Source organism: Myxocyprinus asiaticus, chromosome 18, assembly GCF_019703515.2.
Source record: "Myxocyprinus asiaticus isolate MX2 ecotype Aquarium Trade chromosome 18, UBuf_Myxa_2, whole genome shotgun sequence".
Taxonomy (NCBI): domain Eukaryota; kingdom Metazoa; phylum Chordata; class Actinopteri; order Cypriniformes; family Catostomidae; genus Myxocyprinus; species Myxocyprinus asiaticus.
Genome location: NC_059361.1, coordinates 34,043,031 through 34,068,385, shown reverse-complemented (window position 1 = coordinate 34,068,385; position 25,355 = coordinate 34,043,031). Strand labels below are relative to the sequence as shown.

General features: G+C 38.3%; 1 protein-coding gene across 1 annotated transcript in view; it reads left to right on the top strand.

Annotated features, from left to right (window-relative positions):
* The window catches only part of LOC127455748 (segment polarity protein dishevelled homolog DVL-3-like), a 73,437-nt gene extending 48,619 nt beyond the window's left edge, over positions 1-24,818 (top strand). The window contains exons 4-15 of the mRNA XM_051723853.1: positions 6,135-6,283; positions 6,790-6,925; positions 10,873-10,966; positions 11,088-11,157; positions 12,518-12,657; positions 12,758-12,834; positions 12,937-13,004; positions 18,401-18,550; positions 18,939-19,070; positions 20,401-20,568; positions 20,689-20,904; positions 22,430-24,818. Of these exons, the coding sequence (XP_051579813.1) occupies positions 6,135-6,283; positions 6,790-6,925; positions 10,873-10,966; positions 11,088-11,157; positions 12,518-12,657; positions 12,758-12,834; positions 12,937-13,004; positions 18,401-18,550; positions 18,939-19,070; positions 20,401-20,568; positions 20,689-20,904; positions 22,430-22,818 (1,789 nt within the window). The 3' untranslated portion in view covers positions 22,819-24,818. The remainder of the gene's footprint in view (positions 1-6,134; positions 6,284-6,789; positions 6,926-10,872; positions 10,967-11,087; positions 11,158-12,517; positions 12,658-12,757; positions 12,835-12,936; positions 13,005-18,400; positions 18,551-18,938; positions 19,071-20,400; positions 20,569-20,688; positions 20,905-22,429) is intronic.
* Positions 24,819-25,355: the final 537 nt, after the last annotated feature.

The following is a 25,355-nucleotide window of genomic DNA, read 5'->3' as shown; positions in this document are numbered from 1 at the left end:
AAAACTGCAATTAGTGTCTGTGTGTAAATAGTCAATGAGTTTGTTAGCTCTCATGTGGATGCACTGAGCAGGCTAGATACTGAGCCATGGGGAACAGAAAAGAACTGTCAAAAGACCTGCGTAACAAGGTAATGGAACTTTATAAAGATGGAAAAGGTTATAAAAAGATATCTAAAGCCTTAAAAATGCCAGTCAGTACCGTTCAATCACTTATTAAGAAGTGGAAAATTCAGGGATCTCTTGATACCAAGCCAAGGCCAGGTAGACCAAGAAAGATTTCAGCCACAACTGCCAGAAGAATTTTTCGGGATACAAAGAAAAACCCACAGGTAACCTCAGGAGAAATACAGGCTGCTCTGGAAAAAGATGGTGTGGTTGTTTCAAGGAGCACAATACAACGATACTTGAACAAAAATTAGCTGAATGGTCAAGTTGCCAGAAAGAAGCCTTTACTGCACCAGTGCCACAAAAAAGCCCTGTTACAATATGCCCGACAACACCTTGACACGCCTCACAGCTTCTGGCACACTGTAATTTGGAGTGACGAGACCAAAATAGGGCTTTATGGTCACAACCATAAGTGCTATGTTTGGAGAGGGGTCAACAAGGCCTATAGTGAAAATAATACCATCCCCACTGTGAAGCATGGTGGTGGCTCACTGATGTTTTTGGGGTGTGTGAGCTCTAAAGTCACGGGGATTCTTGTGAAAATTGATGGCAAGATGAATGCAGCATGTTATCAGAAAATACTGGCAGACAATTTGCATTCTTCTGCACGAAAGCTGTGCATGGGACGCTCTTGGACTTTCCAGCATGACAATGACCCTAAGCACAAGGCCAAGTTGACCCTCTAGTGGTTACAGCTGAAAAAGGTGAAGGTTCTTGAGTGGCCATCTAATATCATCTAGCCACTCTAGGGAGATCTCAAACGTGCGGTTCATGCAAGACGACCAAAGACTTTGCATGACCTGGAGGCATTTTGCCAAGATGAATGGGCAGCTATGCCACCTGCAAGAATTTGGGGCCTCATAGACAACTATTACAAAAGACTGCACGCTGTCATTGATGCTAAAGGGGGCAATACACAGTATTAAGGACTAAGGGTATGCAGACTTTTGAACAGGGGTCATTTCATTTTTTTCTTTGTTGCCAAACAAGATGTTTTGTTTTATGATTGTGCCATTCCGTTATAACCTACAGTTGAATATGAATCCCATTAGAAATAAAAGAAATGTGTTTTGCCTGCTCACTCATGTTTTCTTTAAAAATGGTACATATATTACCAATTCTCCAAGGGTATGCAAACTTTTGAGCACAACTGAATGTATTGTGTATGCCAGCTGACCAAAATGAATCATTGTTGCATCAATAATTAGTTCAAATCATTATCTCTATTTAAAGGTGAAGTGTGTCATTTCTGCACTCTGGATTTGTAAAAAACCATGATTGGTTCCAAACTCCAGCTATGTTTTAAATGGAGTACCAGCTTGCTAGGTAATGAATATTGTGGAAAATATACTGCAAAGTGCCTACTTTAAAAAAAAAAAGAAAAGAACAAAAACAACTGAAACATTATGGATTATGCAAAAATTAACGTTTCAGTATGCTACATTGTTGTCACATGACCTCATCACATTGCATGTCTTGGGAATAAAACTGTTGTTTTGTATTTTTAATGCACATTTCGACAGATTTGGCACATTTTGCACAATATACAACATAGCCAAATGTAGTAGTATCCAGATATTCCATGCATTAAAACAATTACTAATAACAAAAGAAATAGTAAGATTAGCATGTTAGTATGCCATTCCAGAAATAGTCCCCCACAACTCTTTCCACTTTGTCTTTACCCTCGTACTACATTGTTTGGAAAAACAAGTAGTTCAGGTGCAATTTTTTGAAAGCACCACAGTGTTAACACTCTTTAACAAGACAACCTACGAATGGCTTAGAATATGTCCACATTAACCTGGATACATTTGAAAACGCATTTTTGTTTTAAAATGCTCTCCGTCCACACTGCCGTTTTTGAGCATTTTCCAAAATTTGCTCATCCATACTGAAATGTATGAAAACTCTTAAATCCCCTTTACTGCGCATATGAAAAATTGGTCTGAAACGCAATTGTCCTCGTGTTCCGTTGAATGAATCACAACATGACTGCGTCACATGACAACAAATACGTCATAATTTTCAGACATCTCTGTTTTCACTGTCCACACTACAATGCAAAGACAGCATTTTGATTTTTCACTCAACAAAAATGCCATCAGTGTTGATGGAAGGCCAAATTTTAGAGTAAAAGATGTGTTTTCAAACGAAAACTTATTAGTGTGACATGGACCTACTTGGTGCTCATGGTACTCATCTGCACATTGGGAACTGGGATAATTACACAATTACACAATTATACATATAAGAAATGCAAGGACATGGTTATGCTGTATATCCACTGTGATATTGTTAGGTATAGAGCCAGTGGTGATGGTTAGACACAGGAAGAGCTCAGTGTTGACATGCACTCATTACCCTTCAGTCGCAAATGCACCAGTTTCCTCTGACATGAGCTAATCAGAGCCCTAACTCAAGGGAGTGCAAGGACATCAATACCTTTAATGATATCAGCTTGATTACAGGGAGTGTGTTAAGAAGAACTGTACCAGACCTCTTTGTGTGTATGTGTGTGTACATTTTCCAGTAAACCACAGACATCATTACTTGTAAATCTATTCAACCCTACAGACCATCGCAGAATGACATGCTTATTTATTTAGATCAATATTTGAGCTACAAAGGCATTGATTTATTTAAGTGCTCATTTTGATGGAAATGTGGAAGTGGTTAAGAGAGAGAAAGTCGGACAGAGACCACCAAAATTGCCTTATGGCCTTGCATGATTATTAAACTGCAAAAGGCTGCGACTGAATAAACAGATAGTTGGGACATGCACTGTGTGCTTCAAAATGGAATGAGTGGCAATTTTTAATAAAGTCTGTATCAGTGTGCATCCCCACAGGTTTATAGCTTTTCCCACATGTCTGTTTGTGGGATTGTTGGTCGGTGGGTCTCTTTATCTGTGTGACCACATGTGTGTGCAGAGTTGTTTGTGCTGCTGGTGTTTTCTGTCTGTGTGTGTGCTTCCTGTTCTGTCTGTCAGGCAGAATGGCTCCCCTCTGTGTGAGTGTGTTTGTGTTAGCAGGTGAATTATTAAATCACTGGAAACAAGGCCAAAAGTACTTAGGAAAAATACTGCAACAAGGTATGAGGGCCCTCTGCTGGTGAGCCCCAGACCAAGAGGACAAAATATCCTCTCACATACAGATGCAAATAGAAATTGTTCTTTATTTCCAGCACAGGATGAGTATCAGCTGATATGCATGTTGCCTTCAAGTCAGTAGTTGTTTTTTTATGAGATAACTGCACATGATGTAATTACCAGTGAGAAACTTTGGATATTCTTTAAAGGAATATTCTGGGTTCAATACATGTTAAGCTCAACCAGATACATTTGTGGCATAATGCTGATTACCACCAAAAAATTATTTCGACTCATCCCTCCTTTTCTTTAAAAAATAGCAGAATTCGAGGTTACTGTGATACACTTACAATGAAAGTAAGTGAGGCCAATTTCAAGGCAGAAATGTGAGCTTTTTTATTTTTTAAAAGCACTTACATTCAAATGTTTGTTAAAACTAGTGTATTATTTAAGCTGTAAAGTTTTTAAATTGAAGTTATGGTCATTTTAGGGTTTTAGGGTTTATGGTGTTAAAGTCTTAATAGCAACAAAGTTGCAAAATTTGATACAACTTTACACAGAAAAGGTTAGTGATTTTATCACACTAAAATCATGTTAACACACATAAGGTTCACGTCTTGTGGCTATACTTTTGAAATAGTGAGTATTTTAATGTTTACAAATTGGCCACATTCACTTCCATTGTTTAATGAATTTAAAAAAAGGAGGTACAAGTCAAAATAAATGTTTGTAGTAATCAATATTATGCCACAAATGATGTTGATTGAGCTTAACTTGTATTGAACCTGGAATATTCCTTTAAGGCCCGACTTTCAGAGTTGAACTGGTCAAAATAACCTGACCAAAATAAGTTATAATTGTGAATTTTGACTGAACAACAGATACACTGGCGGCCAAAAGTTTGGAATAATCTACAGATTTTGCTGTTTCGGAAGGAAATTGGTACTTTAATTCACCAAAGTGGCATTCAACTGATCACAAAGTATAGTCAGGACATTACTGATGTGAAAAACAGCACCATCACTATTTGAAAAAAGTCATTTTTGATCAAATCTAGACAGGCCCCATTTCCAGCAGCCAACACTCCAACACAATATCCTTGAGTAATCATGCTAAATTGCTAATTTAGTACTAGAAAATCATTTTGCCATTATATCAAACACAGCTGCAAGCTATTTGGTTCATTAAATGAAGCTTAACATTGTCTTTGTGTTTGTTTTTGAGTTGTCACAGTATACAATAGACTGGCATGTCTTAAGGTCAATATTAGGTCAAAAATGGCAAAAAAGAAACAGCTTTCTGTAGAAACTTGTCAGTCAATCATTGTTTTGAGGAATGAAGGCTATACAATGCTTGAAATTGCCAAAAAACTGAAGATTTCATACAAAGGTGTACACTACAGTCTTCAAACACAAAGGACAACTGGCTCTAACAAGGACAGAAAGAGATGTGGAAGGCCAGATGTACAACTAAATAAGAGGATAAGCACATCAGAGTCTCTAGTTTGAGAAATAGACACCTCACATGTCCTCAGCTGACAGCTTCATTGAATTCTACCCGCTTAACACCAGTTTCATGTGCAACAGTAAAGAGAAGACTCAGGGGTGCAGGCCTTATGGGAAGAATTGCAAAGAAAAAGCCACTTTTGAAACAGAAAGAAAAGGTTAGAGTGGGCAAAGAAACACAGACATTGGACAACAGATAATTGGAAAAGAGTTTTATGGATCTTAACCCCATTGAGCTTTTGTGGGATCAGTTAGACTGCTTGAGAAGTGCCTGACAAGACAGCCACATCTATGGCAAGTGCTACAGCAAGTGTGGGGTGAAATGTCACCTGAGTATCTGGACAAACTGACAGCTAGAATGCCAAAGATCTGCAAAGCTGTCATTGCTGCACATGGAGGATTTTTGGATGGGAACTCTTTGAAGTAGTTTAGGAAGGTCTGAACTTATATATATATTTTATTTTTTTTTTCAAATTGTAATAGTAATTTTTCATGTTATTAATGTCCTGAATATACATTGTGATCAGTTGAATGCCACTTTGGTGAATAAAAGTACCAGTTTATTTCCATAAGAGCAAAATCTGTACATTATTCCAAACTTCTGGCTGCCAGTGTAATGATGATTTGGAATAGCGATAAAGCTTGCCAGAAAATATTGCTCATTTAGCCAGTTTATAAGGTAGAAGGCTTGCATGTTCAAACTACTGTAAATTTACCATCAAATGATAAAATACATAGATAAAGCATCAAATATATACACCTAATGCATATTGTTTTGCTTAATTTTGTTACACTTGCACTAAAAAGGCTTCCTGTCTTTGTTGGCAGTGAAATAGAATGAAAGAAAATAATTTTGCCCAATATGTTGTAAATTGTTTGCATGCGTATTGCACATATTATGATTTCCGAATTCACAACTGGCGACTGATGTTTATATAAGCATTGATGGTAGAGTAGTCCGATTCATTTTAACGAATCAGTTTGTTCAGATGGTTTACTTAAATAAACATGACTCAAATGACTCAAATGTTGCATTGAAGTGAAATAAATATTTCATTAATTACTGTTGTTTATGACTGTTTTTGTATTATTTTTTTGTATTTATGATTCCAACATATTACGTACCCCACAGTTTTACTCTCCAACTAAATTATTTCTTACAGTCGAGTGAGTTACAAATGCTTTGAGAATCAGTTCACAAATAAATCTTTTTTTGAACGGATTCAAACCAGCCAACTGTGTGTTGTGCATATCAGTGTGTGTATGTACAGCTGGATTTTATTTCTGACAGTGTTTATTTATTTCTTTTTTCATCCTCTTTCCTCTGAACACCTGTCCTTTCCTTCATCCTCTTGTCTTTCTCTGTCCAGTGCGAATGCCGCTGGGAGTCAAGATGACCTGGGCAATGACACAGAGCCTGAGGTGGGTCCATTGCTGCGGAGAGATCGAGACAGAGACAGAGAGAAAGACAGAGAAAGGGAGAGAGAGAGGCCTCGGAGAAAAGACACACATGACAGCGGTGAGTTTGCCTATAAGTCAGTCCAAGAGCTATTTTGTGATATGTGATTTGTTTCCATGAGCTATAGATAAAGGAGGTAGAGAGGAGGCGTTTACTCACACAGTTGCAGGAGAAAGTATGTGAACCTTTGGATTTTGCCATGGATTTCAGAATAATTGGTCATAACATTTAATTTGATTTGAGATGTTTAGACATGACCTCAAGAGAGCATCAGACTCTTGACTGACATTCAAGGATTTACATATTTTTTTTAACCCTGCACTCTAAATGTTTGCAAGGTGTGTTCAATACAGACATAAAAATTGTCATTGGTTTATTTGTGTAAGCACACTGTTTTTGTCTATTACTGAGACCTAGCTGAAGATCATTAACATTTTATGACCAATTTACACATAAATCCATGGTAAATCAGTTCATATAATTTTTCCTGCAACTGTATACCTGTGCATCAGGAAACATCAGGCCAGTTTGTCTGGGCTTATGTTTGATCTCTGTGTTTGTTGCAGGAGGCAGGTTGAATGGTCACTCTCGGCCAGAGCACAGGCCAAAGATTGCTGGCTATGAGAGCTCATCCACGCTGATGAGCAGTGAGCTGGACACCACCAGCTTCTTCGACTCAGAGGAGGATGACTCCACAAGCAGGTGAATCTGAGGCTGAAGATGTCTGTCAGTCTACTGAATGTAGGATCATAGGCTACCTGGTCTCATAGAATCATGTTAATATACCGAAATGGTTGCAAAAGTAGTTTTACATGGCATAACGTGGCAGTTTCCTGGTGAAATGAACACTAGAGTTGCTAAAACAACAATAACTTTCATTTTCATTCACACAAATTACAAGAAAAACGGCAGATTATTGTTCATAAACACAAATTTTTCACCCTGTTCCTCAAGCAAACTTTTACTATAGCACATGACGTTTGTATTATATAACCAACTATATTTACAAGCTTGTTCAATTGTGATCAAATTATGCAATAGCTCAACTGATAGAGCATTGCACTTGCGATGCAAAAGACTGGGGTACGAGTCCTGAAGTGCACGTGATTGAAAGTGTCATAGAAGCAACACAAAATGACGTGGTCACTTCAGCAATTTTCGTTTATGTCACATTTGCTTTTTATGACATCGGTTAGGTTTCAGGTTTTGGATATGGAGGTTTTGTTCATTTAAAATTCGATAGAGAATTAACCTGTAAAACATCAGTGGACATTTCATCTCGGAACTGCCGCAATACATTTGCATACATTTGGTGTTTTGACGTATTTCCTGTTGAAACAGGAAGTGGCAACTTGTCTGATTTAAAAAAAAATTGCCAATAGGCTTTAGTTTACACCCAAACACATACCACTTTCCACTATGTTGCTCATCTCAGAGCTGCTTATCGGGGAAACTTGGGAAGCAATCTCAATACCGGACAGCTTTTCCAAAGACTTGAGAACCAAACGATGATCTAACTGACAACGTTAATCCATAACCAGCCCACAAACGCGCACAGCACATCGTGGTCTTTGCTTAAGACGAGACTGGAGCCATTGTGCAAGTCCAATGCGGATGAATGTGAAACAAGCGAGTAAAAGAGAATACATCCAATGTTTTGAATCACAATACACTAAGCATAAAGAATAAAAACACTTACTGGTACTGTACATCCCAAGAAACCTCCAGCTGCACAAAAAATATAAATAAACTCCAGCAACTTTTCTCACGTCCAGCTCCCGTGTTGATACGTCCCATTCAGAAGTGATCATTCCTATGCCCAATTACTTTCAAAGACAATTACCCTTCATTGTGAGAGCTTCATACGGCTGAAAGGTGATAATGGTCAGTCAGAACTCAACGAGAACTTAATAGATTCTTATTGGAAATTCTGTTAGGAACAACCCTACAGCATGGATCGTGCTCCCTTCGAAGTGCTCTGCAAAGGTATGATCAGTGCCAGTTAGAACACACCCAGGCGCAATGAACAGATGCTGGGGTAGTGTGCGTTCTCGTTCTAGAAAACAGTTGATTGGACAAGGTTTCTCAACCTCTATGTGACATCATGGATGTTGAGTCTTTTTAGCTGGAAGAGAACGACTGGAGATTTTAAATGCTTATATCTACTGGAAACAAATTTTGTCAACATTTGGAAGTACACTAGCATATAGATGACCTTAAAGCTAATAGATGTGGACTAAAAGCAGCAAAACTAATGATTTTTGTTCTAAAATCAGACTCAATATCGGACATTACAATTTGTTTTGTTTATAGTTTTCCATTTATTCTCTTATTTTAATTGAGTTGGGTTCTTTTAATAATTTTCACAGAGCCGAGTAGTGTTCCTGCTGTGACAAATTAACCATATCATAAAAAACATAGTTGTACAGTGCATCCAGAAAGTATTCACAGCGCTTCACTTTTTCCACATTTTGTTATGTTACAGCCTTATTCCAAAATGGATTAAATTCATTATTTTCCTCATAATTCTACAAACAATACCCCATAATGACAATGTGAAAGAAGTTTGTTTGAAATCTTTGCAAATTTATTAAAAATAAAAAACGAAAAAAATCACATGTACATAAGTATTCACAGCCTTTGCTCAATACTTTGTTGAAGCACCTTTGGCACCAATTACAGCCTCAAGTCTTTTTGAGTATGATGCTACAAGCTTGGTACACATATTTTTGGGCAGTTTCTCCCATTCTTCTTTGCAGGACCTCTCAAGCTCCATCAGGTTGGATGGGGAGCATCAGTGCACAGCCATTTTCAGATCTCTCCAGAGACGTTCAATCGGGTTCAAGTCTGGGCTCTGGCTGGGCCACACAAGGACATTCACAAAGTTCTCCCGTAGCCACTCCTTTGTTATCTTGGCTGTGTGCTTAGGGTCGTTGTCCTGTTGGAAGATGAACCTTCGCCCCAGTCTTGAGGTCCAGAGCGCTCTGGAGCAGGTTTTCATCAAGGATGTCTCTGTACATTGCTGCTTTCATCTTTCCCTCGATCCTGACTAGTCTCCCAGTTCCTGCCACTGAAAAACATCCCCACAGCATGATGCTGCCACCACCATGCTTCACTGTAGGGATGGCATTGGCCAGGTGATGAGCGGTGCCTGGTTTGCTCCAGACATGACGCTTGCCATTCAGGCCAAAGAGTTCAATCTTTGTTTCATCAGACCAGAGAATTTTGTTTCTCATGGTCTGAGAGTCCTCCAGGCGGGCTGTCATGTGCCTTTTACTGAGGAGTGGCTTCTGTCTGGCCACTCTACCATACAGGCCTGATTGGTGGAGTGCTGCAGAGATGGTTGTTCTTCTGGAAGGTTCTCCTCTCTCCACAGAGAAACGCTGGAGCTCTGTCAGAGTGACCATCGGGTTCTTGGTCACCTCCATGACTAAGGCCCTTCTCCCCCGATCGCTCAGTTTGGCCGGGCGGCCAGCTCTAGGAAGAGTCCTGGTGGTTCCAAACTTCTTCCATTTACAGATGATGGAGGCCACTGCGCTCATTGGGACCTTCAATGCTGCAGAAATTTTTCTGTACCCTTCCCCAGATCTGTGCCTCGATACAATCCTGTCTCGGAGGTCTACAGACAATTCCTTGGACTTCATGGCTTGGTTTGTGCTCTGACATGCACTGTTAACTGTGGGACCTTATATAGACAGGTGTGTGCCTTTCCAAATCATGTCCAATCAACTGAATTTATCACAGATGGACTCCAATCAAGTTGTAGAAACATCTCAATGATGATCAGTGGAAACAGGATGCACCTGAGCTCAATTTTGAGTGTCATGGCAAAGGCTGTGAATACTTATGTACATGTGATTTTTTTTCGTTTTTTATTTTTAATAAATTTGCAAAGATTTCAAACAAGCGTCTTTCACATTGTCATTATGGGGTATTGTTAGTAGAATTTTGAGGAAAATAATGAATTTAATCCATTTTGGAATAAGGCTGTAACATAACAAAATGTGGAAAAAGTGAAGCGCTGTGATTACTTTCCGGATGCACTGTATATACTATTTAGATATAAGAGCACTACTCCCTCCCCAGATCATTTATAATTACTCTTTAATGAAAATTAGCAAAATGGGGGTTGTTCAGTTGTCATCAGAAGCATTTTTTATTTGCCCATACGTGTGAATTACTGGAATTCACATTGATTATCTGATCACATTACCTGAACAGCCTGTTCAACTGTAAGGGTGAAAAATTATCTAAATTGTTCTAAACATCTAAACAAGTAAAACTAAATTGTTTATGGTGGAGGAAACCTTGACCAATATTATAAGTCGATTATTATTATTATAAACGTATTTACATTTGGCCCCTTTGAACACACTCTCACACATTGACACAAAACTTCTTCCCTTGAAGATGACTTCAAGCACACTCAAATCATATGCTCTGGAAAGCCAACACAAAGCATGGTTTTCCATTGTCTGATGCACTACTACAGTACTACAGAGGATAGGTTCACAAGCATCACATGACTCTCAGGACCAATCAGAGCTTGTAGGGTTTTAATGTGTATTATATGTACACAAAAGGCACATTCTGGATTGAATATGATGTTTTAAGGATTCTATGTTATACAGTATGTGATGTCACTGTAGGTTCAGCAGCTCTACAGAGCAGAGCACATCGTCACGTCTCATGAGACGCCATCGCCGCCGCAGACGGAAACCCAAAGCACCCAAGATGGAGAGGGTGAGATTTCTGTGACTGCTACATATCCACTGTCTCTGTAGCCAGCTATCAGTGTTGGACTGTTGTCTCTTTAAATGTGTGTCCTCATCTGTCTCTCTCTCTCTTCTTTCTTTCTCTTCAGTCGTCGTCATTCAGCAGCATAACTGACTCCACCATGTCTCTGAACATCATAACTGTCACATTAAACATGGGTGAGTATGTGAACATGTACAGTATATCTGTATGTCTGCTGTTTGAACATGCACCACTCTTTAACAGACAACATGAAATGGCATTCGCTGCTCATGAAACTTCAGGAAATAATGGACGACAGGACTTTATTTTATTCAGTGAAATTTGATTGGATCTTGAAAAGTGAAACATGTTAGAATATGATATGTAAGGGATAATGTACAGTCAGTCTGGTCATTATTGCAAAAGAAACACCAACACGGTCATCAGTCTTTTATTACCTTGAAGAGGTTAATTTTTGCATTCATGACTGGCTGACTGTACATTATCCAATTTATTTAACAGATTCTTACCAAATAATAATGGACATTTTGTTTGATATAAACAAAATCACACAAATATTGTTGATATTATTTTATTACATGGGAAGAAAGAGACTGCGCAGTGATACAAAACTATGTTAGAAATTAGTTGAGACAATGGTAAATTATACAGTTCAATGGTTATTATATAAGCAATATCACATGAACAAGAGTGTTGTTGTTCTGTATATCAGCACAGCTGTGATTCGGCTGGTAGACATGTGGCCAATTTATACAACAGTTCAACAAACAAGTAAATAATTTTAAATAACTTGCATTTCTGACTAAAATTGGCCAGTTAGTTTGTGTATTTCTTTTCCGCCTGTAAATAATTGTTCCAAAAGAAGCCAAAGTGTCAAGCACAAATCCACTTTCTGCACTTCTCTCAATACTCTGGTTTTCAACTAGTGTTTCATTCATAAACAAAGTATTTTTGAACAAATCCTTTAAATGAACAAATCGTTCTTGTTCACTTCCATTGTGTCAGTGGTGAACGACTCAATCATTGAATTAGTCTCTTACAACATAACTGCCATAAATATGCAATCTCCTGAAATGGTCACTGAACGAATCAGAGAAAGACATCAAAATGTACAAATGATTAATTAAAATCCAGTGCTGTTGGACTGTATATAAGAACTCTTTGAACCCAGATACAAGGACTGGAACTAACTATTGTATAGACAGAAATATATGACCACATTATTCCGTAATAATCTAATCAGAATCAAGTATTTCAGAGATGTGTAATCATGAATTTGATGAAAGTTTATAAAAGCAATGTTGTTTCTTTGAAATAATGTGCATTGATGTACCATGCAATATAAGACTGCAGACATGTATTACGAAAATAGGATCAATTTTGATTTCGTGTTGTCTTTGAAGTTTTACAGCACTCTCTAAATTACGACACAACACTAACACAACACTAAATTAATGCTTTCTTCTTTTGTCTCACCATGTGTACCTTTGGTCTTCTTTCCGTTCTGTACCGCTCTACCTGTCTCTCTTTCTGTAGAGAAGTATAATTTTCTGGGCATTAGTATAGTAGGGCAGAGCAATGAGAGGGGTGATGGAGGGATCTACATTGGTTCCATCATGAAGGGCGGGGCAGTGGCTGCTGATGGACGCATTGAACCTGGTGACATGCTACTGCAGGTCAGTATTTGTCTTTACTTTTTAAATTAAAAAAAGATAAAGATATTCTTGGTGCGGAGCTGTTTTTTTGTCATGTCTGAGAGTTGCTCTTGTGTTGTAGGTAAACGATATAAACTTTGAAAACATGAGCAATGATGATGCAGTGAGGGTGCTTCGAGAAATCGTCCATAAACCCGGGTAAGAGAAGGGTGCTGTGATGTCCTTTTCAGACATTGTTAAAACTTAAAATGGACTAGAGCAGTTTTTTGTCAGTAATAACTTGTGTGTTTATGTTTACAGCCCCATCACGCTGACTGTGGCAAAATGTTGGGATCCAAACCCCCGCAGCTGTTTCACCCTCCCACGGAGTAAGTGTACACTGGGATTTTTTCTAAATTTTATTGAAACTGTGATAGAAATGGGATATGTCCCAAATTTGAAAGTCAAGATGAAATTACATTCGCAACCCATTTCACTTCAGTAATGTGAAACTGGATATTCAATGCAGAAAAATGTAGTGTGGGACTTGATTTTATCCATCAGGAATTGATATGAATTTGAAACATGTGCATCCCATAAATTCATACCAAAGGGTACAGCCAATTGTTGAGGACACCCTATCCTGAAACAGTAGCCGAAAAGTCATTTCAGAGGTGAAGCAAGTTACTACATTTGGATTTAATATTATGAAGACATTTCTTTGGAATAACATGTATTGATTAATCGTGCACAAAATGACCAGGAACATGTATTAAAGGGGTCATGACGTACTCTTTTTTTATAATTTTATATTTTTCCCAGAGGTCCACTGACAATGTTAGTAAAAAAAAAGAAAAATCACCAAAACAGTCATAATTTAGTAATATATATATATATATATATATATATATATATATATATATATATATATATATATACACCCTGTCTATGACCTTCTTTCTAAAACGCTCAGTTTTGGCCAAAGCGTCTCCTTTAAACTTCAACATGAATACCCACTGTTATGACTGGCTAATGTAAAAATGCCACCTTGCTGGCCCAACAATGGAATCCAGCGAAGTGGTTAAGGTATCTGTGTGTTCGTCTTTTTCATGCGCATGTGGCTTTATAATTTAATCTGACTCTATTTATATTAGACCTCAAATTTAGTTTGAGATTCTAATTATTATTGATCATCATTTGAGATTTTATCTAGATTTGGATACTTGATTATTCTAGTTAATTCTATACTTTTACATTGCACTTGTTCATTTGGATTCATGTTAGTAGAGTCTACATACTGGCTGGGTTATACGTGATCATTACACAAACTGGCCAGTTTTGGATCATTATCCAAAGGTAATTCACTAAAACTATTCAGACAAGTTGCTCCCTGCATACTTTTATCAGAATAATAGTTTTATTTAGTCCCCTAGATCTGCATACACTTCATTAAAATAACACTACTCTCAGCCAGAAGGAGTGACTTATACATCTGGATAGGCTGACCAATGCTACCATATCCAGATAGTACTTTTAATTAGACTCCATTGTTTCCTATGTACCCTTGGCCAGAATAATGTTAACAGTAATCCGAGGTAATGACTAACATTATTTTGGCAAGTCGACCAACATTTTTTTGTTCTTTTTTTTTTTTCAATTTGGAATGCCCAATTCCCAGTGCGCTGTAAGTCCTCGTGGTGGTGTAGTGACCTATTCATTCCCAAATTCTTATTGTCATTCCATTTGGTTGTGGTCTGGGTATTTAAGGAAGTGACCCTTCCATGACCTCAATCCGGGTGGCGGAGGATGAATCTCAGTTGCCTCCGCGTCTGAGACCGTCAATCCGCGCATCTTATCACGTGGCTTGTTGAGCGTGTTACCGCGGAGACGTAGCGCATGTGGAGGCCCACGCTATTCTCCGCGGCATCCACGCACAACTCACCACGCGCCCCACCGAGAGCGAGAACCACACATTATAGGGACCGCGAGAAGGTTACCCCATGTGACTCTACCCTCCTTAGCAAATGGGCCAATTTGGTTGCTTAGGGGACCTGACCGGAGTCACTCAGCACGTCCTGGATTCAAACTTGCAACTCCAGGGGTGGTAGTCAGAGTCAATACTCGCTGAGCTGCCCAGGCCCCCAACATTTTGTTGTTCTAAATAATGATTAGATTTAGTCCCTACAGTCTAGTTACACTTAGTTAATGCAGAATAGTTAACCAGAAAGCTAAGGTCTCAGAGGACATGCCCGATGCTCTGTCAACGCTGAGCCATTAGTTTGTATTAACACTGATCACAGATTTGTGTCAACAAGGACTTAACATAATCTACTAAAGGCAAGAATTTCAGAATAACTCAGAACAGAATCAAGTTTAACAATTTATTAGTCAGGTAAATATTTATCAAGCCAATTACATAATTCATCAGTTCAGAAATAATCAATACAAAACATCTAATGCTCATAGATGAATCTTAAGTGTAACAGATGCATACCTGACATCAGCAAAGTACATAGTGTAAGCACCACAGGGATTTCTGGCTACAGAAAATTCCATTGAACAATGAGCTAAATTTCCTTAAATACCCAGACCACAACCAAATGGAATGACAATAAGAATTTGGGAATGAATAGGTTTTGAAGTCCTGGGTTAACAACTTATCTGCATACAGGATGTAGGCACACCCCCAGAATTGGTCAGAATTCCTCTAAATTCTCAGTACTATGTTATCATGTATTTTATAGTTAATGTAATGAGACATTCGTACCAGTCACACTGAGACCTTTTCAATGATATGAAACATAAATAGTCAGACATATAATTAGACATTTGTTACCGACAAGATTTAAGTGTGTTTTAAGGTGATTTTATGCTGAGAGGAACAGGAGAGGGGGGAGAGGAGAGAGACCAGATGTAAGAAGGAAACAATGAGGCAACTCTTGCTCAGTTGGGTATGAGATGGTGTCTTTGCAAACATCTTGGCACCCCGCCTTACACTAACATCGTGCAGCCCCTCAAATACAGCCATATCTGAATCTCAATTGGAAGAGAATGAACAAGCTCCACAACATTATAAATCTTAATTTCAGGGATTACATATAACGCACATCCAACACATTGCATCCGAAAATATTAAACTGTTCACACAAGCACAGCAGAACCATAAACTATCAAACACTCATGACATGAATGTGACGAGGAGGAGGGCGTGGCCGGGCCGTGACGATGCACGGCAGGTGCTGAATCAGCTGATCAGTGGGAGAAGGAGAAAAAGGGGAGCCGGAGGCGCCAGTTCAAGAGAGAGAGAGAGAGAGAGAGAGAGAGAGAGAGAGAGATGCACGTGGCCACATTGCATGTGTGTCTGTGTCCTTACATTTTATGTTGTTTTAAGTTCATTTATATCATTAAAGTTTATGTTTACTGTTCAGCCTGTTCACACCTCCTCCTTGCCCACCTTTACCTGTTACAATGAAATATTCATAAATAAAACTGTTTTCTTATTGTTTTGCAATCGGGTACCAAGTGTTTTTAACTGCCCCATCCTTAAATAACAGCTCCTTTGTAAAGCTTGAATCATATTGTTACTGGTTCACAAGCAATCCAGGCTGATATAAGCCGAAAGCAGAAGTGGAAAGGACCAGAAATTCTTGCCTGTACCACTCTTAAAACACAGCGCACATTGCTGGAAACTCATCATAACGATAAAAGATGTCCATCTTGTGCATGTTTACATACACCAACAATTAAAAATAGCGCAGATGGGAGCAAAAACATGTCCAGGACACCATCATACTCAAAACAATACGACACAGAATGGGGGTCTCCAAGAGTTATAACTTGACATTGCGTCTATTAAAAGCGGCGCACAATGCATTACAACAATCAAAGCAGTTAATCACAAACTTACACAAAACGGTACACAAAAATATATTTTGAAGGAAGAATGATGTTTTTATTCATACAGTTTAAGTCAGTGGGGTCCAGAACTTTCAAGGACATAAAGGCAGCACAAAAGAAGTTTAGTGAATAAGATTTACAAAAAAAATCTATAGCCATTCTGTTTACGAAATTGATGGTCTAAATGTATTTGTCGCTTTATATGCTATAGAGAATTAGTTAATACAGAACACAGGACTTGTGAAATGGCCACAATGTTTGGATGTTAGTAACGCAAAATCATGCTTTATGATGTCTCTTTGAATATACTTTATGATCTTTCCTGTCAGTTGTTGATCAAAAACAAAAAAGGAAACATTTTAATAACAACAAACAGTTAAAAACATAAGGTATAGTCTGTAGTGTGGAAATACTTTGGTTATGTCAAAGTCTGACAAGGCACTATGAATGTTTCTCAGTCACTCAGTTAGTAAGGTTTGGCAGGCAGGAAATAATTCAAACCGGAAGCACCATCTCCACGAACATCATCCCACGGAATTTTTGGAGATGAATGTAAGTGAAATTACAGTATATAGGTTAATAAATTATAGACCCCCTTTCAAAAAAAACACAATATAATACAGTTTAAAAAATGTTGTAATGACTCATTAGGTAGGCTAACTTTATGTTTATGCTTTTCTGTCACATCCACAAACGCAGCAAACGGATTTAAGCAAAAAAACACCAAAAAAATCAACTGCAAATAAACAATTTATTTTTCATTAGGCATTGTTTAGAATAAAACTAAATTAAAGAAGCAACCAATTGCTGAATCAAATGCATATCTGAACCGTTAACATGGGCAGTAATCTTTACAAATCTTTTTCTTTTTTCCTTTTTTCCTGTTTTTTTTTTTTTTTTAATTCAATGTAATAAATTGTAAAATAATAATGTATAACATTAAGTTTGACAGTATGGCATACAAATAAATTGCAGTAGGAAACATGTCTTTTTTTAGTCTATAACTAAATATTAAAATGCTAATAATATTAGCAATGCACCTTAATACCGTTATATTACCGAGGTATTTTTTGGGACGTTTGGGACATACACCCCTAATTTATATCAGTAACATATAGCGTGAATGTGGTAAAGAAACTGTGCATTGACTCTCTCGTCTATGTGCACTTGTTATGTATATCAATGTAAACTCATTGAAAATACTTGTAAATGTCTGTGTTCCGCAAAAGATAGAAAGTCATACGATTTTGAGAAGAAATAAGGGTGAGTGCATGACGAATCATCATTTGGGACAAACTATCACTTTAGCAAAGTAAATAGGGTACATTTTTATTTCAAATTAACATTAAGGGGAAAACAGTGTGCTATAACTCCCATATTTAAGCAATTAGCCACAAAAAGCCATGAGTTATAGTGATTTTACCAAACTTAAGGGGAGTAATCATGGTAAAAATCATTGTAACACACGGCCTCTGTGTATTAAAGCTTTTTTTTTTTTTTTACTCCATTTGATAAAGGACACTAACATTCAATACATAGGTAGATTTATTAATGTTAAGTATCTGAATAAACATTTCTTCTGCTTGGTTATATAGATCTAGAGATAGTAATATAGATTGGCCTAACTGTAGGTGATATTGAAGATATTGAGATCGTTGCTGCAACAATATAGAATTCAACTTATAATCAGTAACAGTTGTACATATATCAACTATTTTACAATGGCTTTGAATGTGGTTCTTCCAACTGGAATTTAAAGATGGATCTGTTTAATAAACATATATTTTAATAATGTCTTTCTGCATACTTTACTGTTTTTGTCCTGTTTGGTAGCATTTAAAGTGATAAGACATCCCTTCACTATTTACTCCCCCCTGTATTTTTTCAGGTGAGCCAATCCGTCCAATAGACCCTGCTGCCTGGGTGTCTCACACTGCTGCGTTGACGGGGGCGTACCCAGTGTACGGTATGAGCCCTTCCATGAGCACAATCACCTCCACCAGCTCCTCCATCACAAGCTCCATTCCAGAGACCGAACGTAAGTGTTTTACCAACCAACCCCTCCCATAATCCATCTCTGCTGTGCCCGCTGTCTTCCTGCCGCCTCAAGATGACTTCATCTGCCAGTCCACTGCTTTTTTCATAATAGCCATTAACAACTGAATGTGTTTAGGGAAAGTAATCTCAATTCATGATTTATCCCTCAATCACAAGGCTTGAATTCATGAAAATAATTTTTTTAAATGTATACCATGTACATTAGATTAGATTTGTCCTTATCTTCCGAAGTAATGTTAGCAAAGCTACTTATCCCTGATTGGTTGCTAATGGCTAAAACACCTTCATTTTCTCACAGAGCTCTTCTTTATCATTTATCATATATCTGTGGACTGCTCTGCACCTTCTCACTCTGCATTTCTTTGCAGGGTTTGACGAATTCCATCTATCCATTCATAGTGACATGGCAACAGTGGCCAAAGCAATGGCATCGCCAGAGTCAGGACTGGAGGTGCGAGACAGAATGTGGCTGAAGATCACCATTCCCAATGCCTTCATAGGTAAAAGTGCACCCTCACTCTCTGAAGAGCTAAAAAAAAAAAAAAAAGTCCATGCTGAAAAAAACAGCATAGCTGGTCACCATTATATGTTGTTTTTTGAATGCTGGTTCACAGAACGGGATACTGGTGTGTTCTAGCAAGAGTTCCTTGGTTAATCAGCATTATCAGAAAAAGCAAATTGTTTAACCAGCTTCACCACCAAAGTTTTGCTGTTGAACAACATGGCTATGCTGGTCTACCAAACCAGCACTTATCAGCATAGACCAGCCTAAACCAGCATGGAAATGTAATGCTAGTTAAGCTGGTCTTTTCAATAGAGTTACATCTGAATCACTAGCTTTTAAAATGAAACATTTAGAAACCAGATTACTTTTTAGTCAGCAGGTTCAAGAATGGCTTGGCATCCCTGGTTGTTTTCTAGGATGTACTGAGAAATAGAATAAAAGCTAATAAAAGAGTGCAAAGCCCCTTATTTTGACCACTTCCATCAAATGAATGGATGAATGGAAATGAATTTTTTTTTTCTCTCCCCTTTTCTCCCCAATTTGGAATGCCCAATTCCCAATGTGCTTTAAGTCCTCTTGATGGTGTTGTGACTCGTCTCAATCCGGGTGGTGGAGGACGAATCTCAGTTGCCTCCACGTCTTGAGACCGTCAATCCGTGCAACTTATCATGTGGCTTGTTGAGCGCGTTACCGTGGAGATGTAACGCGTGTGGAGGCCCATGCTATTCTCCGCGGCATCCATGCACAACTCACCACGTGCCCCACCGAGGGCGAGAACCACACATTATAGCGACCACAATGAGGTTACCCCATGAGACTCTACCCTCCCTAGCAACCGGGCCAATTTGGTTGCTTAGGAGACCTGGCTGGAGTCACTCAGCATGCCCTGGATTCAAACTCGGAACTCCAGGGGTGGTAGTCAGCATCAATACTCGCTGAGCTACCCAGGCCCCCAAATGAATACTTTTATTGACTTATAGACAATTAAACCAATCTGTTGTTGTTGGCGGTATGGTTCTGTTCTGCATGGACAGAGCGGGGAGAGCAGTGAACTAAAAAATTGAGAATTCTGTAAGCATCACCACTTTGCTCCAAACACATATGACTTTCTTCTGTTAAACACAAAAGGTGATGTTAGGCAGAATGACATCCTCAGTCACCATTCACTTTCATTGTACTGAAAAATGATGCAATGAAAGTGAATGGTGACTAACATTCTGCCTAACATGACCTTTTGTGTTCCATGGAAAAAGAAGGTTAAACGGGTCTGGAACAAATATCTCTATATTAAAAAAAAGGGTAAAATATTTGTATATTCTGCTCAGGTTCAGATGTAGTGGATTGGCTCTATCATCACGTCGAGGGCTTCACTGACCGGCGGGAAGCGCGTAAATATGCCAGCAACCTGTTAAAAGCTGGCTACATCCGCCACACTGTCAACAAAATCACCTTCTCCGAACAGTGCTATTACATCTTTGGTGATCTCTGCGGCAGTGAGTTTATAATCTTTTGTTTCAATTTCTCCCCTCATTTCTACTCTCTCATTAAAGCATCTTTTATTTACTCATTTGGAGTAAACTCTTTTTCCCTCTTGTTTTTGCCTCTTGTCTCAGATATGGCCAGTCTCACCTTGCATGACCATGACGGTTCTAGTGGGGCATCTGACCAGGACACTCTCGCACCGTTGCCCCACCCTGGGGCAGCTCCCTGGCCGCTAGCATTTCCTTATCAGTACCCCATCCCTCACCCATACAATCCTCACCCTGTGCACGATCCCACCTACAGCTTCTCTGCTGGGGGAGGCAGTGCTGGCAGCCCGCACAGCGAAGGTGAGACTATGTTTGATTTTTTAGCCCTGTTTACACCTAATATTGATATCTGATATTTGTCTCCATTGAAGTTTGCCATGTGATACCATCTGTATGTTGTATGTTGTAAAATGTTGTATTGCGCATCTAAACGCATTCAGTGGGACACGGATAGAAACACGGAGATAGTGCACAACCGCAAAATCCGTCCTGGTAGCGCACATTGATGCGAGAACTGTTCGTACAAACATAAATCATGTAAATAATTTTCTATTCTATGTAAATAATTAGTGCTGTCAGTCGATTACATTTTTTAGTCGTGATTAATCGCATAATTTTTTGTAGTTAATCGCAATTAAACAGATTTGAAAAGTGCTGAAATTTGACAGTATATATACTTATTTTCTTGTCAAAATTAATTTATTTCCATTTTAGGAAAGAAAACAAAGCAATATGTAACATAATGCTTTATTAACATTTTCCAAACAAAGCCTTCCACAAGATAAAGACAATGCACTAAAATATCACTAATTCAAGTAACATTAAACATTTCCCAAAGTCTAAGTTGGAGTTTGACTAATTGAAAAATTTGTCCCCACATAGGTTTCTTATTCATTGCAAAGAGCATTAAATCCCTTAAACTCTCATCCTCCACAATATTAATCTGCCGGTAGACTGTGGCTTTCCGCTTTCCTAAAACAATCGTGAAGCTGGGTTCATGATTTGTGTCAGAGTGTCAACACCAACGTCTAGCACCACTTTGAGCTCACCATGGAACCCGCTTGCAAACAAAGACATCTCATTCTGTGTTTTGGTGATAGTTAAGATTTGTTGTGCTTTTGTGGTAATTAAAACGTGCCTTACATAGGCTGACAAATACTTGATTTCTATCACAAGTCCCATCTGGGCTACTTTTGTACATCAAATAGTGTTAAGAGGTCCTTTCTCCATCATTTTATCACTGACAAGGAAGGAAGTTAGAGATTCTTTTATTTATTGAGATAACAACCTCCGCGGCGCTATCATAGGAGAGAGCATAACGGTCAACTAGCATGTTAAGACAGTTCCGCCCATATGAGACTGCTGCGTTATGCTATTTTATGCTAAGCTTGTAGGCTCAAATTGGTAGAAGTGCTCTGGCTCTGTGGAGTGTGCGTCAGTGTAATGACTGTAATGACATTACAAAGGCTCCACCCTTCACACCAGTGTTTATGCTATATTAACGGTAAATGCGTTAATCTCGATTAAGAAAATTAATGCGTTAAACTTTTTTAATTAATCGCACGTGTTAACGTGTTAAAGGTGGAGTAAACGATTCCTGAGAAAGGTCTTTAAAAGTCATGAAAAAATTTTCTAACTATGTTCTGCTTTAAAATAATTAATGAGCTACAAATTGCTCTTGAGAAACGAATGGCTGTCAAAGTCACAGTAATTTACTGATTAGAAGGTGTGGGAAAGGTGTGGGAAACCCTGATGGTAAGAGAATACAGTCACACACAGTTTTGAGACACAGTCTTACTTTTCCTTTCTTTCGTTTTACTCAAAGGAAGTCGTAGCAGTGGCTCAAATCGCAGTGGTAGCAAAAACGACACAAACGCAGCGGCTGGAACACAGGAGTCCGGAGGAAGATCCGGAGGCAGTGGAAGTGAATCAGAGAAAAGAGAGAAGGCTCCCAGCGAGCATTCTGCAGCGCCCCCGAGCGAACCCAGTGTGCGTAGCTCACACACTATCCGTAGCCTGCACAGTGTCCACTCTCACAGCCAGGTCTGTGGACCTCCGGACCTCCCTCCACAGCCACAGATGCCCATAACAGCAGCACCAGGATCACCTCCTGGCAGAGACCTGTCCTCAGTGCCCCCTGAACTCACAGCCTCACGCCAGTCTTTCCGTATGGCCATGGGAAACCCCAGTGAGTTCTTTGTAGATGTCATGTGACGTGCTTCGGGTGACCTCGAGAACACGACCCACAAAACGCTCAAGTCACTGTGAAATGAATAAAGATAAAAAGGTCTAGACAATGACATTTTAGTTGGGTTGGTAATGGAGCATGGTGAGTGTCCCTCCTATTGTCCCTCCTGTGTCCTGTGGCTTGTACTTTCTTCATTGAAGAAACCTGGAAGAGATGGAAAGCTCATGTATCCCATGATGCCTCTAGAGACCAGAGATATCTGATTGAAGGTGACTATGGGATGCAGTGTTGAAGTCAGAGTGGAGATTTCTGGTTTTGTGTACTTTTTACACACTTGACCTGCATTTTCATATTTTGTCTTCTGACTATTTTCTCAACCTTAAGCAAAACCCCATTTTTCAATCAAAGATGAACTTAAAAAAAGACAAGATAACAGAGAGCAGCACAAAGAATTGACGTTATCTTCTCCTTGTGACTCACCTTTTGCTTTTTAAACGATGAACCTAAATCATTTTTAATGATTAAAAGACAAACACTATCAAAAGATAGAATCATAGACAGTTATTTTATATTTATGTCTTTTGTTTTAATATTTCTGCTAATAATCGTGGAGTGAGAGAGAGAGTTTTAAGTTGACAGAGAGGGCTTTTAAAGTCTGCTGTGCCCTTTGGGTTAAAAGATTAATTACACGTGATGCATGAAATGGTATTCACAACACATTTAACTTCTGTAATATGACATATTTTTGAATATGCAGAATATTCAACAGAAAATAGTATTCTGTATGGTGGGACATGATTGTGAAAAGTAGGCTGTGATATTACTGGTTAATATTATTGACAGTAAGATGGTAAATTGACCCAATTTACTTTCTTAATACATATTCCTGGTCTTATTGTAAACGATTCAACGGTGCATGTTATTCCAATGCAAAGGAAAAAATGTTTTTGTCTTAGTTATCTTTCATGCCCTTTGTTAAAACAACTGCTTTTCAGCTTATAACACCTAGCCTTATTATTTTTCCTCCACTTACCTCCAGCCAGCTGTCATACAGAAACAACTTTTCACTATCTAATGCTTTCACTTGGAAATATGTCACATTACGAATGGATTGTGGTATTTACACTGGAAGATATCCAGTTTTGCATCCAGTTTTCTGCATTTGCTGCACTAAACTTCAGAGACAGCAACAGTGAAGAGGTTCGAAATGGATCTTTTTCATTTTAATATCCAAATATGATCCAGCACACACACAGTGAACCTGATGCACTATAATGTAATGGAGATCAGCTCTCGTCACTCTGCCCTGAACACAGTACTTAAAATGTTAATGTAATTTAATCATTAACTATCAGCCCTCTATATACTGTATTTTGCAGTCTGTTTCTATGTAAACCTTCCATTATTTTCCCAGATGCATTTATGACATTTTTAATTATTGGAAACAGATCAGAGGTTCAATTTAATACTCACACTGTTTATGACAAAACAAAACAAATGGTTTTATTTATAAAAAAAAATAGTTTATTGCCTGAAAACTGAGTTTGAATCTTTCTGGTTTTGCATGATAAAACATTTCCATGAGAAAAACAAAATCAATTTTATTATTCTGCAGTGATGAAGATGAAACAAGGCCTTCTCTTCCACACAACATCAAGAAATTCAGCCTATTTTTATAAACACTTGGTCATTACTAAATATAATGTCAATTATTTAAAAAAATATATATAATTTATTAATACTGCCTTTAAAATGCCTACCATAAAATATTTGTTTAGGCCTCTTCTAAAGGCACTTTTGACCTGGGTGTATGTGGGTGTAATATAGACAGAGAAAGGCTGAGCTCAGAATGGTACTGTGTATACCGGTACATATGGCAGAAATAGTATGATAGTATGCCATTCCGAACTCAGCCTGAGAGTATGCATGTGCGTGATTTGTGTGAACATGTTTTCATGTGTGCGTTAGAGAGCTTTTTTGTTTTGGCATGTTTGTGTGTGGAAGTAAACAGACGTATGTGAATGGATTAGAGATTAGAGGTTGTGTTTCTTTTTTTATGTAATGTGTGTTTTAGTAAGTGAATGTTATATGTGTTTTAGTTTGTTTGATCTGTCATTAACAAACAAATACCGTGGTACTGCTACGGGTTTTTGGAAATACTATTGAATTCTTAGAAGTACCTCAAAGTACCATGTAAATAGAGCAGAACAGTCTGGTTCCAGAAGTAAAAATCCCATTCTTTTTTTCCATAGACAAATTGATTTTCAACAATAACTTGTAAATCTTTAAAGACAGACCTACCGTGAGCTCTGAGGTTGTTTATAAATGGTATATGCTTCCGTTAAAGCCATCAGTCTGCATTAATTCAACATCATTGTTTATAAATCGTGTTTAATAGCGGAATTCCTGGTGAACAGCTACATTACGCATGATCCAGCAGAGACAGATCCACCAATCAGAGAAATGCAGCCAACAAAGCCCACAAAACAAGTCCAGTTCCATGACGTACTGTGAATGAAGCAATCGAGTTGGCCTCCCTACACCCTCAAACTACATATAGATT